Source organism: Equus przewalskii, chromosome 26 (genome assembly GCF_037783145.1).
Source record: "Equus przewalskii isolate Varuska chromosome 26, EquPr2, whole genome shotgun sequence".
Taxonomy (NCBI): domain Eukaryota; kingdom Metazoa; phylum Chordata; class Mammalia; order Perissodactyla; family Equidae; genus Equus; species Equus przewalskii.
The window spans coordinates 25,313,338-25,328,612 of NC_091856.1; the positions used below are offsets into that span (position 1 = coordinate 25,313,338).

A 15,275-nucleotide genomic window follows, 5' to 3' on the forward strand; every position below is an offset into this window, starting at 1 on the left:
CTCATTTTACACTGGAAGAAACGGAGGCTCAGGAGAGTGAAAGGACTTGCCTAGAGTTCCACAGTTGCTAAGTAATAACCCAGAATTGCAGCACAGGTCTGCAAACCCCCAAATCAGGCCACCCTTTACTGACCAGTTAACCCTGTGGGTGAGGAGGTAATCGTGGAGCGTAAGGCACCAGCTCTCTCATTGCCCCTCGGGAATAGTGGCCATGTGCTCTGCCAGAGCCACAGGGCCTTCCTCCTGCCTCATAACCACCTCTTTGCTCTGGTGCTCCACACCCCCGCCCCTCCCTCACCTCACAGACCAGGTGCTGTAGGCCCCAGGAAGATAGAGTGAGACAGGCCTTGAACCTGGTCAAGTCTTGGGGGCTCTTGGGGCCAAGGGAGGCCCCAGCTTCTGCGAGGCTGTTTGTGCAGCAGGTGTGGGTGGCTTGTACGGCTGCTGCAGAATTCCCCACAGGAAAGCGAGCTCAGCTGCACGAGCCCATGGGAGACACCTGACGACGAGAGGGCCCGCCCCCTCACTGGGGACTGGGGAGACTGAGACCCAGAGGAGGCCGGGGTGGGGCTGGGCTCCCCTGGAGAGACAGCCGCTTCAGCTGTCTCCCAACAGGCCTTGTGGCTTTGCGCTCTCGACTCCCTCCTTACCCAGCAGACCCCAGTTAGCCTGGGGGCAGAGTGGAGGCAGGCTGTTTTCGGGATCCTAAGGATGTGGGCCACAGCCCAGCTTTTCTCAGCCTTTGTGGCCCTCTGGCCTGGCACCTTCTAGGGGAGAGCGGGCATCTGGGAGGTGCTAGAGGCTGGTCCTGCCTGGTAGTCGCTGAGGGTCTCAGTTGAACCCCTCTTTTTTACAGAAAGAAACTGAGGCCTATGGAAAGAAGTGACTTGCCTAGGGTCACTATTCAGGATACTGGTTTTCTGCTTTGTGCCTCCTAGCGTATCCTGGGCAGCCTCCTGCACTCTAGCTAATCTGGCTTGTCTTAATTAAGTGTCTCTCTGAGCCAGGCTTTGTTCTGTAACTCCTTGACTCCTCACAGCAACCCTGTGAAGTTAAATACTGTTATTATTGCTCATTTTACAGAGGGGGAAACTGAGAGGCCCAGAGAGGTGACTTAACTTGTCCAAGAACACAGGTAGCAAGTGGCACAGCCCAGATTTGAACTTGGACGGTCTGACTTTAGAGTCCACGTTCTTACCTACCAGGCTACACAGCTTCAAGCTTATTTGACTGCCAGGCTCCCATAGAAAAGAATGAGGGTAGAAATCCTTGAAGGACCTAGCCCCTGCGGAGTTAGGCCTGAGGACTCTGCCTGGCCTTGGCCTTTCTGATGGAGGATGGCCGTAAGACACCTACTTCGTGCCCAGCCACTCCAGGTGCCAGGAAGTGACCCACCTTTCTGGGAGGGCTTGTTAGACCGGGTTCTGAGGCCCAGTGGTCGTCTCTCCTCCTTTCCTCTCCCCTACCCACTCCTATTCTAGCAACTAGTCAGGCCCTGCCCACCCCTGGAGACTTGGGGCCCCGGGAGAGCCCCCATCCCTGTAGCCCTGCCTCCTCCATTCCTGTGGACAGTGGAAGGCCTTGGCCAGCTTGCCTAAGCCCTGGGCTTGGAAGGATGGCTCCCCTCACCTGCATGCTCCTCTGGCCATACAGCCTGTCCAGGAAGGATTGAGGGCCTGGGTATCAAGTGCCCCACCCCTGCAGGGCTGCAGACCCGCCTTTTCTTCCTGCTCATCCTCCTTCTCCCTCCTTTTCCCATGCCTCACCTTTACCCAGCATCTGTCAGTCCATCCCCTTTCATATTGTCAGGTCACCATTTCTAGTCTTCTTATCTGTAAGAAGGGGGAAGAACAGAACCTATCTCACAGGGTTTTGAGGCTCACACTGAAAGCCAAGTTGCTGGGCATCTGCCACAAATGGTTCCTTATCCTCACGCCCTACATTTTCCCGCAAAGGAAAGATGCTTGTGGATGTGGAACAGGTGAGGCGTCCAGGAGAGAGCAGGTGGGAGAAAGAATCCTGGCTTTGGCTGACCTCGTGGGGGTGTGCCCTGGCCTTGCCGCAGGCTTCTGCGAAATCCTGGGCCCACTGAGAACCTCTGCTCACCGCGGCTTCCTTGCCTGTAAGACGGGGTCGGGATGGTGCCTGTCCCGCGGAGTGGTTGTGAGGAGTAATGAGACGGCGCTGGGAAGTTGGGAGCACGGTGCCTGGCACATAGCGCTTCGCAACGGCTGCGTTCCTCCTCTTATTCTTGACATGTAGCTTTTGGGGACCTTCGAGTGAAATTTGGAGGTGTACTCATCTGCATTTTGTCTGAAGTCTTCCTTAGAAGTCCAGAGCCTCCAATCCGATCATGGATTTGGGGGGATTTTTTTGACTTTTTGCTGTTGTATTTCCTCTACAGAAAAAGGGATCTGTGCCTTTAAGTCCCCGGCAGCCCCGAGTGGCACACTGGCCCTTTAAAAGCACATTACAGAGAGTTGGAACTTAGCCTTTGTTTAACTAGCCATAATTAGTCCCCGTGAACAGGGCTGGAGTGGTATGTCTAGGACCAGAGTGGAGTGGGAACAGCAGGCAACGGGCGGGCCAGTCTGGCCCCTCGGTTTCCCAGCCTGTTGAGCCTGGTCGCTGCCCTGAGGGATGGTGAGTGGCCTGACTGACTCAAATGGAGGTTGGAATGAGGGAGGCGGGGAAGGAGGGAGGCTGCCAGCCTCAGGGCCACTAACCAGCCTCCTAGGCCCAGGGAGACCTCAATGGGATGGGTGGGAGCGCTGGTCAGAGGGGCTGTCACAGGTGCCCAGCCTTGGGAGGGGCTCAGGAGTGCCCTAGGCATGGTGCGTCTCTCCTCCGCGGATGGCTACCGCCAGCCCAGAATGTGGAAGCTGTTAGGATAGCCCTGCCAGAAAGGGAGAAACAGAGAAGTGTTGTTGCTGTTTTTATTTTCTAAAGAGAGAGGAAATCGGTGTCAGTTGCTCCTTTCTGCAGGCCAGCCCCGGCAGCCCGTGGCCTGCTCCACTGATGACCGGGAAGTGCTGGGAACTGCTGCGAAGTTTGTGAGCCGAGGAGCTTGGGGCGTTGCCCAGCCCTGAGCTGGGCTGCGCTGGGCTTCCGCGGGGTTGGGGGGGCCTGTGTCATCTCTGGCCCAGCCCCCAGCCCCCTGCAGGATGCTTCTTTTTTCCCTCCTTCCCCCTCCCCTGTTGTTCCCTGATCCGTTGGCCTGCAGGCTGGAGGTCTGCAAGACCAGGAAGGCTGTGTCTGGGCCTGGAGTGTGTTTTGCTCAATCTTAAACATGTGAAACAGTTGTCAGGAGCCGGGGCACTGGGGAAATCAGGGATTTGGCTTGGTACAGCCAAGTCTCCATGTCCCTCGGTCCTAACCACCTTCACTGCCGCTGCTGGGGTGCTGGCAGTGGATCGGACTCCTGCCAGCTAGAGGTCCTTCCCACCACTTTCCAGACGGGGGAAATGATCTGCCCAGGGTCACACGGAAGTAGGTGGGAGCCGGGCTCAGTACAGTCCGGTGACCCTGGATTCCTCTAAGTTACTTGAAAATGGATGCATTTGATCATAGGACTTCTGTAGGTTTGGAGAAAGCCTGAGGCATTGACAGGCAGTGCAGAGCATTTGGAGTTGGAGCCCGGATGCCAGGCCTCCAGCCCTGATCTGGGGCCTGTGAAATGACTTGAGCAAGCTGCTGGACCTCTCTGAGCCCCTGCTTCCTGATGTGCATGGGGTGGGTGCATAGGGGCAAACCCTGGAGGGAGTTGTCAGTTCTCCCGGGGCAGGCATCAAGGAGGTGGTGGTCTTTGAGCCAGGCTTTGACGGATGAGTACAGCTTGGCTGCTGGGAGTCATTTAAGCGGAGGTGGGCAGCCCCTTGTGACTGGATCTAGACGGGGCTGAGTTGGCATGCACCTTAGGTGCTGTATTTAAAGAGTGTGGCTTTTATTGGTTGGAATCCCGTGGGCCACCTGGCAAATGACAGACAGGCCTAGCTTATGCGAGTCAGCCAGTGTGGGGTGAGAAAAGAGGGCAGGCTGTTGGAGTCTGTCACACTGTCTAGGCCTTAGGAAGCCCCTGGAGGTCTGGGAGCCTCAGTTCCCTTAACCGTAGTTGCGTGGCTGGGCTGTGTGAGGATCAGAGGTGTGGGGTCCGCTAAATGCGGAGCCAGCGCCTGCCTCATGTACTCTCCAGGTGTGTGGGCACACGGTGGCCTTTGAGGCAGGTACTGGAAGATTGCACATGGCTTTGAGGCATGGGCACTAGGTGCAGGAGGAACTCAGCAGCCACACCCCAGTTTTCTTTAACTTCGTTTCTCTGAGTTTCTGCCTTTGCCGGTGTCCTGAGCCTGTGTCTTGCTGGCAGCCACCCTTTCCTGCTGTTTGCCGCTTTTGAACCTTCTTGGCTGTCTCCTGCCAGTTACAGTCTGGGAAACAGAGCTCTGATTCCCCTCAGGGACTCCCATACACCAAGCTTTGGGAGGAGTGGGGAGCCAGGGCCCCAAGGCCCCCAGGCTCAGCGCTGACATCCTGGAAGTGCTCAGTAACTGTATACTGAGGTGCTGGATCAACTCAGCCCATAATGGACCTCCAGCAGGCTCTGGCAGGAGGTCAGGGCAGCCCCTTGGTCAGGTGAGGAAGCTGAGGTGCAGGAGAGGCCAACCCCGAGGTCGACACTCCCTTGGCAGAGCACCCCTTCTCCTTCATGTCTTTGCCTCTTATCTCCCTGAGGCCACAAAGGCCCTCTGTCCCAAATGGTGGCTGGAATCAAAAGAGCCAGCAGGGCTGGAGGTGGGGATCAGGGCTGGAACCTGGGGTGTCAACGTTTGTTCCTAGATATGTCCATCTCTCCTTAAACGAGGACGTCAAGGCGCCAACTTAAAATGGCAGCACACTGCAGCCTGCTCTTGGGGGTGGTGGCTGGAGCAGCTGGGGTTCTCTGGGGTCAGTTGGCACAGAGGCTTTTTGAGAGCCCACGTGCCGGGAGGGGGGCCTCTGCCTGCTGGGCAGCCTGAGAGGCACCTTGAAAGTGGCAGTGGGCCCAGGAGAAGCCAGGAGCCTCCAGAGAAGTAGGCAGGGGGAACCGGACAGAATGCCAGGGCTGATTACAGAGCTCTGCGTGTCAGCTTACCCCTATAGCATCAAAGGCAGTCTTGTCCCCGTTTTACAGATGAGCAAACTGAGGCATACAAATTAATTTGACCAAAGTCGCAGAGCTTTATTACATGTGTTGGTTTTTAACGAAGGAGGCCTTACCACATTCAACTAGTCATCAGCCAGCATGGTACCAGGAGCTGGGGCTCTGTTGACAAGTGGCTGGTCCTTGGTTGAGGCAGGAAGCCTGGTGCCCAGGGATGGGGGAAGGACAGTCCCCAGATCACCTCATCACTCTAACATGAACAGCCCACACAGCACCAGAAGGCCACATGGCATGGCATCTGAGTCGCAGGTGGAGGAGATGAGAGGGGAGAAGATGCTGCCTCTGCCCCGCTCTCACATTCTGTGCAGAGGCTGGCTGAGCCTAGAAGGGCTTCCTGGTGGTGGAGAGCTGGTGAGAATTAGATGTCAGAGGGGTAGTGGCTTCCTTGGGGAGTAGAAGTCCTTGGTTTTCAGCTCATTCTTTTTCTTATTTCATCATCTTTCCCCACTTGGGTCATGAGTCCCCAGGGCCTGTGGCAGCTGTTGGAGGTATTTATGGTCCTGGATGGGGGTGAGGGAACCAGTCAGAAACCAGTCCCCCGTTCGGTGGTGTGGTCTGTGGGACAGAGGATGCACAGTGTGTTCCCACTGTGAGGAGGGGACGGGCACAGACAGCTTGCAGGGAGGGAGCACCTTGGCTGGGGCCTTGAACCGTCTCAGGGTTGTCCTAGTTAAAGGGCAGTTGAGCAGAGGGCCAGCACCGTGCAGCGGCCTGCAGTCTGGGACTGACTGGGTCAGGGTTGCAGCAGATGAGGCTGGGGTCAGAGCCCCAGGATGCAGTGCTCCCAGGGCTGGGGACTTAAGGTTTGGGAGTGTCACCCTCCCTCATCTTTCTGAGTGGCCACGCCAGGTTTGGTGGTTTCTCCTGGGACCCAGGGAACAGGTGGAGAGCTGTCCCCACTCAGATGCAGGAGGGGCACTTGGCCCTCAGCTCGCTTTCGATTTGCCCAAATCTCATGCTGTTCAATGAGTGTTCCTCAGATTCTCTTCTTTTAAAATTCAGGGCACTTCGCTGTTCTACTGAGGTTTATGAATGTTTAAAAACTGCTTTGCGGTCCCCAAAGTAATTTGACAAGTCTGACAGCTATTGATTAAAAACCTGAAATTATTCAGGCTGCAGGATGACTTGGGGGATTAGATGGAAAGTTTTTTGTTTCTTCTCTCTTGATGTGCCCCTTGCCCCCCCCCCCCCCAAAAAAAAAGAGAAATAAGATGTGGGGAGGTAAATGTGTTCCCAAATGCTTTCTGAAAACTCCTTTAGTTTGCAGAATTTTACTGGAAAGGATGGGAATGGGCTATGGTCAGGATGCTGAGGGTGCCTCTCCTGTTCCAAGACCAGAACCAGCACCCCTACATCGTTGGTCCCTCCCTAAGCCTTGTGGCTCAAGTTGCCAGCAGGCAGCAATGAGGTATCGCGCTAATGGTATTAGAGGGGTGGGCCCAAGGTCACAGGCAGATTAAGGGTAGACCTGGACAGGAGCCCAGGACTCCCTGGCCAGCTTCCTCCTCTCCCTCTTGGTGAGAAGGACCGGCCCTGCTGGGGCACTGGGCTGACAGAATGCCCAGCCTCCAGGCCTGGCCCAGCATGAGGGAGGTGCCAGAACTGTCCCACAGAGGATGATCAGGCCGTTAGGATCCCAGCTTTCTCTTTTGTCTCATGTGACCCAGCCAAGCCACTCCTCTCTGCAAGCCTCAGTTTCCCTTAGTGTCCTAAAGCTTCCTTCATCAAATCCTTTGGATTAACTGGGATGTGTCCCGGAAAGGTTGCCCTGTCAGCCGAGGCTCATTGAGCCTGTTTGCGTTCCTGCTCCCTGTCAATGCTGGGGCGATGCTGCCTTTGGCTCAGGGCTGTTGGGAGAAGGCCGTGTGATGATGTGCATACCTTAGTAAGAACAGTTGTCACACAGCTGGACACATAGGAGGTGCTAGTGAGTGGCTGTTAAGTCCCACCTGCCACAGTGCTGCTCATTTGGTCAGCATATGTGGGGCACCTCCTGGGAGCCAGGCCTCGGGCCACACTGCAGCGCTGGCAGGTGATGACCTGCCCTGTCCTCCTGTCCTGGTTGCCAGGGTGTGGAGCCTCCTTTGCCAGCTCAGCCCTGCTGTCTTGAGGGGAAGTGCAGGTTCCCAGGGGCGGGGTGAAGGCAGGAGACTAGGCTCCTCCCAGCCCGGGGCTCAGTATGTGTATGGGGACGGGGTCACGCTGGGTCCAGTGACTGCTCAGACCTGCCCCTGCCTTGGACTGAAAGAATCTTGGGCCAAGAGGGACCAGGCCTCCAGGCCCTGTCATCTCAGGAAGCCTTCCCAGGCCGAGCAGCCAACCTCCCTGCCTTTTAAGGACAGATTCTGTCCCCCCAGGGCCCTGGGGCCACCAGGCGGCTGCATTCTTCTCCCCTCCCCTGGGACCCCAGCTGCAGTGGGAGCGACCGCTGACCTTCTCAGCAGCTGGTTCCCAGGCCGGCAGGGCAAGGCTGAGCCTGGGGAGAGATGGCTCTGCTGGACATATCGAGTCGGCACTGCCCTGTTTATGTCCTGCTGTTCGATTCTCAGGAGGTCGGCGCCCTCACCCTGACTCTGCTCCAGGACCCACTCCTTCCACTGAGGCAGAGATTCCCAGCACAGCTCCCTGGACCTGCCTGTGACAGGCAGAAGCGTGCTTGACATGTTCTGACCTACCTCCAGAGTGCACGGGTCCTGCCAGCCCTTGAGTGGGCACCTCCTGCGTGGAGATCACCCTTGTCTGGGATTTCTACCCCTTCCAGGGCTGGCTGCGGCTGTGGGCGGTGGCACGGGACCACATAGGCCTCTGAATGGGAGATTGCATTGGGGGACTCTACACTAGGAAGTCACGGGAGAGGGGCTAAAGTGGCCCCTCAGCACAGTCTACTGCCCACCGCCAGGTGCCCTCTTCTCTCTTCCTTTCCCTTCAGGAAATTAAGGGCCTTTTTTTGAGGCACTCCAGAGCATTTTGATAGATGTAGTTTGCCCCCGTCTTGTAGATGGGGAAAATGGAGGCACAGAGAAGGTAAGGGATGTGAGTGGTCAGAGGGGAGGAACAGAGAATGGCCAGGGAGGTCCCTATTTTGCCATCCCAAGTGTCAGCAGCGTGACCTACACTAGAAATGTCAGCCTTGGTAACAGCATGCACATCCTTCATCAGCCTGGTTCACAGCTGGACCCCTTGCTCCTGCAGTGGGGTCTGGCATGAGGTGAGTGAGTGGAACAGAGAGAGGAGGCCTGGACTGTCCCGAGCGGTTGATGTCATTGGTAGCATTTACCCTGCTCTGCTGAGCATCTCACCTGCATTATCACATTTGATCTGAGCAGCAGCTGTGTGAGGAAGGCGTGTCGCTCTCCCCTCTTATGGATGGGGAAATGGAGGCCTCAAAAGGTGAATGACTTAAAAGTACTCAAGGTTGTGTGGTTTTCTTGTGTGTGACGAAGATTGGCCCTAAGCTAACATCTGTTGCCAGTTTTCCTCTTTTTGCTTGAGGAAGCTTGTTGCTGAGCTAACATCTGTACCAGTATTCCTCTATTTTATGTGGGACTCTGCCATAGCATGGCTTGATGAGGGGTGCTAGGCCTGCACCCGGCATCTGAACCTGCAAACCCTGGTTTGCCCGGATGGAGTGCACGAACTTAACCACTCTGCCACCAGGCCAGCCCCTAGATTGTGTGTTTTATAAGAAGTGGAGACCAGATTTGCTCCTACAGCTGGGCACCCTTGACACTAGACCCTCCCGCTCTCCTGTCTGTTCCCAGCTGCAGGTGCGTGTGTGTGTGTTTACTCCTGGGCTCACTCCACTGCCTGCCTGCGAGCTCTACCTGGCCTGCTAGCCCAACCCCCACCTGCTAGCCCAACCCCCACTGGTGGTCCCGGCCTCTCCTCCACAGCATGTGCTGTCTACAAGGAGTCTCCCAGCTTCTGCTTGTACTTCCAGAGACTGGGTGCCTGCTCCCTTTAAAACCAAACCCACCTGGCCCATGTGGGGACAGCTGTGACTGAGCTGGAATTGGCCTCTCCTGGTCCCAGCCCTGCCCTCTGGGGGCACGCAGGGCAGCTCCCTCTGCCCCTTTGAGATTGAGAGAGAGATTCTGAGTCTCTTACTTCCCAGGCTGTACAACCCCCGCCCGTAGCTGGGAACATCCTCCCCATGTCAGACAGGGCTTTTTAATTATCGCAAGTTTTATTTTTGGGTCTCCTCCCTCCTTGAAATAATGGGGAATTTGCTAAACTTCTGTGTCACTAACCTTATAAGAGAAAAAAGGATGGAGTTGAAAAACAGCTCCTGGGTTGGCTGGAAGGCTATCAGATAAGGCTGTGGCCCAGGAGCCAGGACAATGTCCCGTTGTTCCCGCTCCCGGCCCTCACAATGAGCTGCTGTTGGGACCTGGCTGTATCTCCAGCAGCGGCTCCGCCCCTGCCGTGCCCACGTTTCCTGGGCTCCTGGGCTCTGGGCAGAGGCTGCCCCACCCCAGCCAGCCCTGTACTGAGTGGGTCACGGCAAGCAGGTCAGCTGGCTGTGGCCTTTCCCTGCCTGTGGGGAGACGAAAAGCCGAGCCTTGAGCTGATGGAGTTAGTCGTGGACTCTGCTGAACGGGGTTCAGGTCCTGCTCGGCTGCTTGCCAGCCGTCAGTCTTGGGCAGGCCGCCTGGCTTTCCGAGGTGCGCACCTCAGTCCTCACCAGTCGTCATGAGTGTTAGGTGAGGAGACGGGGAAAGTGGCGTGGAGCGGGGCTCAGCCACATGGCCCGAGCGTGCACTCCTGTCTGTCTGGAGAGACCAGGGCCAGCGTGCTGGTGGTGGCGGCATTTGGGCTGGGCTTTGAAAACTGGGGAAGAAGCGTTTTGTTAGCTAGAGAAGTGGAGGGAAAGGTGGTGGAGCTCAGGAAACAGCACAGGCCAAGGCCCCCCAGAGGGAGGGGGTTCCTGGGTGGTGGGGACCAGCTGGGGAGGAGAGGCTAGGTCATGTGTCAGGGTGTGGTGCGAGTGGAGGTAGAGAGTGGGTGTCTCGTGCAGTCATGTGGCATCCCTGGCTGGGCTGTTGTGAGAAATAGCTCAGACCTGGATGCGGAAGTGATCTGCACAGGCCAGTGGAGACCTCTGTGCAAAGGCCTTTTGCCCTCATTGGTGGTGCCTCACTGAGGGGACCAAGGCTCTGGTCTCTAGGGACCGCAGGAGGCCATCAGGGGAAGCCGTCATGAGACTGAGCTGGGCACTTGGGGAGGCCACACAGTTGGAGTGTTGGGCCACCTTCTCTTCCACCTCAGCCTTGGGGTGGCAGGGAGGACCCTGACCCAGAGCCTGGGGGACACAGAGGCCCTGCACACAATGGCATCAGCCCCTAGATTTCCACACCACACGGGCAGCCATGGCAGGGCCCCTAGACCAACCTGGGTCCCCGTTGCAGCAGGGGGCCGTGGGCAGATCATGTGACTGCTCCTCCCTGAGGCCATCTTCCCTTTCTATAAAATGGGTAGATGAATACTCCTGGCAGGCTTGTGTGTAATTGAAATGACAAAAAGAGATGTGAAGGTGACCAGCTGGGAGCCCTGTGCTGAGTGGAGGTGGGTACCTAGGAGTGCCCCTCTCCTGGGAGTGGAGTGGGTGCGAGGCAGAGGCCAGCACGTGCTCACCTCCTTTTTACCGAGCTTCCTAGGCAGGGAGACCATGCCCGCTTACTGCCCCCTTAGAGCCCGGGCAGTCTGCAGTCCCTCCCTCCCTCTCTCCTTGATGGCCTTCTTGCCTGGCCTGGGAAGGCAGAGGCTGGAGGTGAGGGAGGAAGTGGCCCAACGATGCAGTCTGCAATTCTGAGGCAAAGGCAAGGCGGGGTCAGGGCCTCCCTTGGGTGACTGACAGGGTCGGGGTCCCTGGTGTGGAGTGGTCGGGGTGCTGCAGGCCTAGGACAGGGCTGGCTTCCTGGAGGAGGTGGTTCTTAGGCCGTGAGGTGGTCCTGCTGGGTACAGGAAGTGACCAGGTGACTATTTTCCCTTCCTGAGCGCTAGTCATCTTATCAGCCACCACCACGGGCACACCTAGTTCTGTCAGGAGGTCCCCGCTGGCAGCGTCACAGCAGACCAGCTCCCTCTGGGCTCAGAGCTGTATGTAAGTGCCTGATGAATAGGTGCCCCTTTCTCTCCCACCAGGAGCCTCATGGGGAGGAGGGGTGGCAGGTAGACTCCGGGCTGAGTGGGAATGATGTGCATCTGCGGATGAGTCAGAGAGCACAGGCCCATTGGAGCTGCCCCCAGCACACAGGGCAGCGGTCAGAGCCTGGCCCTGTGCTGTGCAGGAGCAGCCTGGCAGACCTTGGAGTAGCTACTGGGCCTCCCTGCACCCCGCCCTGCCCCCATTCCGCCTCCTCCCAGTGAGCTTGGGCTGCAGAGGTGAGTGCAGCCTCTGCACCATGTCCCTCAACTTGGAGAAGCCCTGGGGAGGGGGAGAGGGTCAGGGCTGCCCAGCTTCCCCACAGCCCCCTGTTCAGCCAGGAACCTTCAGTGACGCCTGAGTCAGCTGGGGAGCTTGTGGGGCAGGATGGTGGGGAAGGAAGAGGAGGGTTCTGCAGCCACACCAGGCTCTGCCTGCTTTGGGGTCTGACTTGGTCCTGCCGGGCTCCTAGGCTATAGAACCAGCGCCCCCCTCGGTCTCCCTGGGCAGGCCCAGTCCCTGAACCGTGCCTCCCTTTCCTCAGCTCCTTCAGACACCCCAGGCAGGAGGCGGCCCCTGTGTGCCAGCTCCTCCCTTTGCTCTTCCTGGGTCCCTACTCCACCCGCCCTGGCTCCCAGCATCCTTGCCTGGTAGGGGTTTCCAGGCTGGGCCAGAAAGCAGCCTGATCCAGACCTGCAGGCTGGGTTTTCAGGCTTTCCTAGGCTGGGTGATTTCCCTAGCATCTGGCACAAGACATCTCTTGCTCTGAGGCATGACGCCCCATCCTGGGAGGGAGGCCTGGAATCTGCCCCTTGAGGTGAGTGACCTGGGGTGGAATCTCAACTGAATGGACGGCAGACCCACCCACGGCATTGCTCAGTGCTGTGATGGGGAGGAGGCTGGGCCATGGAGCAGGGCCTGGAGCGCTCATCGAGGGAAGAAACCTGTTAGCACCTAGTGTTTGTGAGATGCTGCTGCCCAGAGAGAGGACAATAGGGGAGCAGAAGCATCACAGCTGTGCAGACCAGGGGGCTTAGCCTCCTTGAGAGGTTCCATGTGTGAGCCCCAGAAGGGTCAGGTTGGTTCTAACCTGACTTCAGCCTGTCTCACAGCTTCCCTTTGGTCTGTCCATTCCCCTCCAGCTTTCAGAAGTCCTGCCTGAGGCCATCCATTCAGCTTAAGTGATCTGAGCCCTACTGTGTGCCAGCTTTGTGCTGGGCATAGGGGAGCCGTTGGGGGCAGACTGACTGGGTCTCTTGGGTTGGGCTTTGGGGTCCCCAAGGGCTGGGGTCGCAGTTCCAGCTCTGGCTCCCATGCAGTGCCTGCACCGACTCCATGTCAGGGAGGGCTGTTGCCATGGACAGCGGGTTGGGGAGTGGCCTCTGTCAGCCTGTGAGGCCCTCTGGGCAGGGCCCCTGTGGCTCATCTCTGGATTCCTGAGCCCACACATAGTGGGCCTCAGCCCTCCTTACTCTAGGTGGTCATGGAAGTGGGTTACAGGGTGCGTGCCCTTCAGGGGGAAGTGGCGACCTTGCCAGGCCTCACTTACCTGAGGAGGGGTCTTTGGCAAGGCAAGGAGACAATGATAGACTGAGCCCTGGGTCACTGGAGGCCAGGAGCTGAGAGGCAGAGTGGCTGGGGGAAGGAGTTCTGGGTGGGCTTTGCCCAGGGCAGGGTCTGTGTCAGCTCTATGGTTTTGGGCTGTGGACATGAGTAGGGGCAAGGCCTGCCCAGCGTCGGTGCCGGGGGAGGTCTTAGCAGACCTGGCTGGTCCTCAGACTTTTCCTCTGCCCCAGCTATAGAGGGGCTCCAGTGGGGCACTGCTGTGTGCTCTGGAAAGGGACATTGACCTCTCTGAGGTGGACTCTACCAAGCACTGGTGCAGTGCTGTCTGAGATGCTTTCCATGTGATATGCTGAGGAATCCAAGGCTCAGAGAGGGCAAGTGACTTGCCCAGGGCTTCACAGCAGGTGAGCAGTGGGCCCAGGTGCAAGGTCAGGTCTGTCAGAGACAGTCCAGGTCCGGGTTCCATTTGGGCACCAGGTGACATCAGCTACCTCTGCTACCTTGTGCCTGTATTGGGCCTACTGACCCTGGCCTGGGCCCCTGAACCTCAGCAGGTGGACCCTATCTGAGTCTCAGCATCTCGGGTACTGTGCAGAGGCTGCTGCATTCACTCCATGTTGAGCCTCACAGTCCTCATCTGTAAGATGGGAGCAGCAGATGTCCTGTGGCTCCCCTGCCTCGAGTGGGGCTGGTGGGTAAAGTGGGATGGTGTATGAGAAAGGACTCTTCGGCAATGACATTTTGGACAAATGGGTGACTGCTTCGGTCTTGGATGGGGACCAGGGCGGAGGGGAGGTGGGGAAGGGTCAGCTCTTTGCTGTGTGTCTCTGAGGCCGCTTAGGAGCCAGGCTGGACCCTACCCAACACTCAGTGCTGACTTTCCACTCCTGAGTGGTGGCCTAATCCTCAGCCACTTGCTTCATTAGAGGCTGGGCGACCTACCCAGAGTCCCACAGTGGGGGCGGGTCTCTGTGCCTCTAGCGCTGCAATGCCCCCTCCTCCCAAGTCTCCTTAAGACAGAAAGGACAGTGGGAGTTGAGAGGAGGATTGGTTGCCTCCAGCTGGGGGCTCTGCGCAGGCTTCCTGGAGGAGAGGGGAGGGGAGGGGACAGGGCAGGGAGAAGGAGAGAGGAGAGTGGCAGGCCCAGCCCGACACACCTACTGCCTACCCCCCAGGTCCCATCTGATGCCGAGGCTGAAGGAGTCTCGCTCCCACGAGTCCCTGCTCAGCCCCAGCAGCGCGGTGGAGGCGCTGGACCTCAGCATGGAGGAGGAGGTTGTCATCAAGCCCGTGCACAGCAGCATCCTAGGCCAGGACTACTGCTTCGAGGTGGGTCCCTCTGCAGGGTGTGGTCGGGTGCTGGTATCCTCGTCTCGCGAGGCCAGGTCTCTTCCAGACACCCTCCTGGAGTGCTCTGTGGCCTCAGTGGGGGCCAGGCTTTTTGGGACAGCAGCAGAACCTGCTCAGAGCTTTTGCGTCCCAGGAGACCAGGTGGAGCTGGGAGATGGGGGACTTCGTTCCTGCTCTGTGCGCTCCTTGGAAATGGGCCAGCGTTGTCCTCGTGCTGGCCAGGGCAGGAGGCCCCGGTGGGAGTAAGGGAGTAAAAGCCTGTATAGACCTGCTTAAGCCCAGGGCCCATGTCTTAAGCCTGCCCACCCTTCCTTAGAAACCCCTCAGATGCAGGGTGGGCTAATGGAGAGTGCTCCCTCTTCTGGGCCTGTTTCCCTCTCTGATAATGAGCTAGAACGTTTGCTGCCCAGCATTCTGTGACCCAAGGTTTGAGAGTAGAGGGCCAGCCACCCAACCTGGCAGGGCTGTACCTGGGGATCACTTGTCCAGTCCCTCACTATGGACAAGGAATCTGAGGCCTAGCCAGGGCAAGAAGATGTCAGAGGCCACACAATGAGGCTGAGGCCAAGCCAGGACTAGGGCAACTAATGTTGTAGGTGTTCCTGGGAGTTCCCAGTTGCTTCTGTAATTATTCATATTGTCCTCCCACCTCTCTTTCTGGGAAGCTTCCTACCCTCTGCCCCCACCCCCAACAATGTTGCATAATTAGGGGAGCTCTCTAATAGAAGAATGAGCCTGGTAATGAAAATCAGCCACCTGGGGACCAGTGTGGCAACCTCCTGGCACCCCCAGGCCAGGGAAAGAATAGAGTGGTGCCTGGCATCTGCCCTACACCCTTTGCCCACTGGGTGCTGTTTCTGGTTCGAGACTCCTGCTCCAGCCAGGCTTCGTCTGGGCTCTGACTTCTTTGCCTAGGACTGGCAGAAGATGCTTCCTGGCTACTTGTCCACAGCTGGGGGTGCTGTGGCTTGTGCAAGCCCTTGAAAGGCTGGATAAGGAGTCTGGTTTCCCCCCATA

General features: G+C 57.8%; 1 protein-coding gene across 47 annotated transcripts in view; it reads left to right on the forward strand.

Moving 5' to 3' along the window:
• Nucleotides 1–15,275, forward strand: part of DAB2IP (DAB2 interacting protein) — a 194,427-nt gene that overhangs the window by 150,939 nt on the left and 28,213 nt on the right. For 40 of the 47 annotated variants that reach the window (XM_070596163.1, XM_070596169.1, XM_008527024.2 and 37 more), the window contains one exon: nucleotides 14,084–14,237. In XM_070596163.1, coding sequence (XP_070452264.1) covers nucleotides 14,084–14,237 — 154 coding nt within the window. Of the gene's footprint in view, nucleotides 1–2,477; nucleotides 2,644–9,656; nucleotides 9,901–14,083; nucleotides 14,238–15,275 lie in introns of those variants that run through there. The other 7 variants (XM_008527066.2, XM_070596182.1, XM_070596167.1 and 4 more) reach the window with 3 other exon arrangements.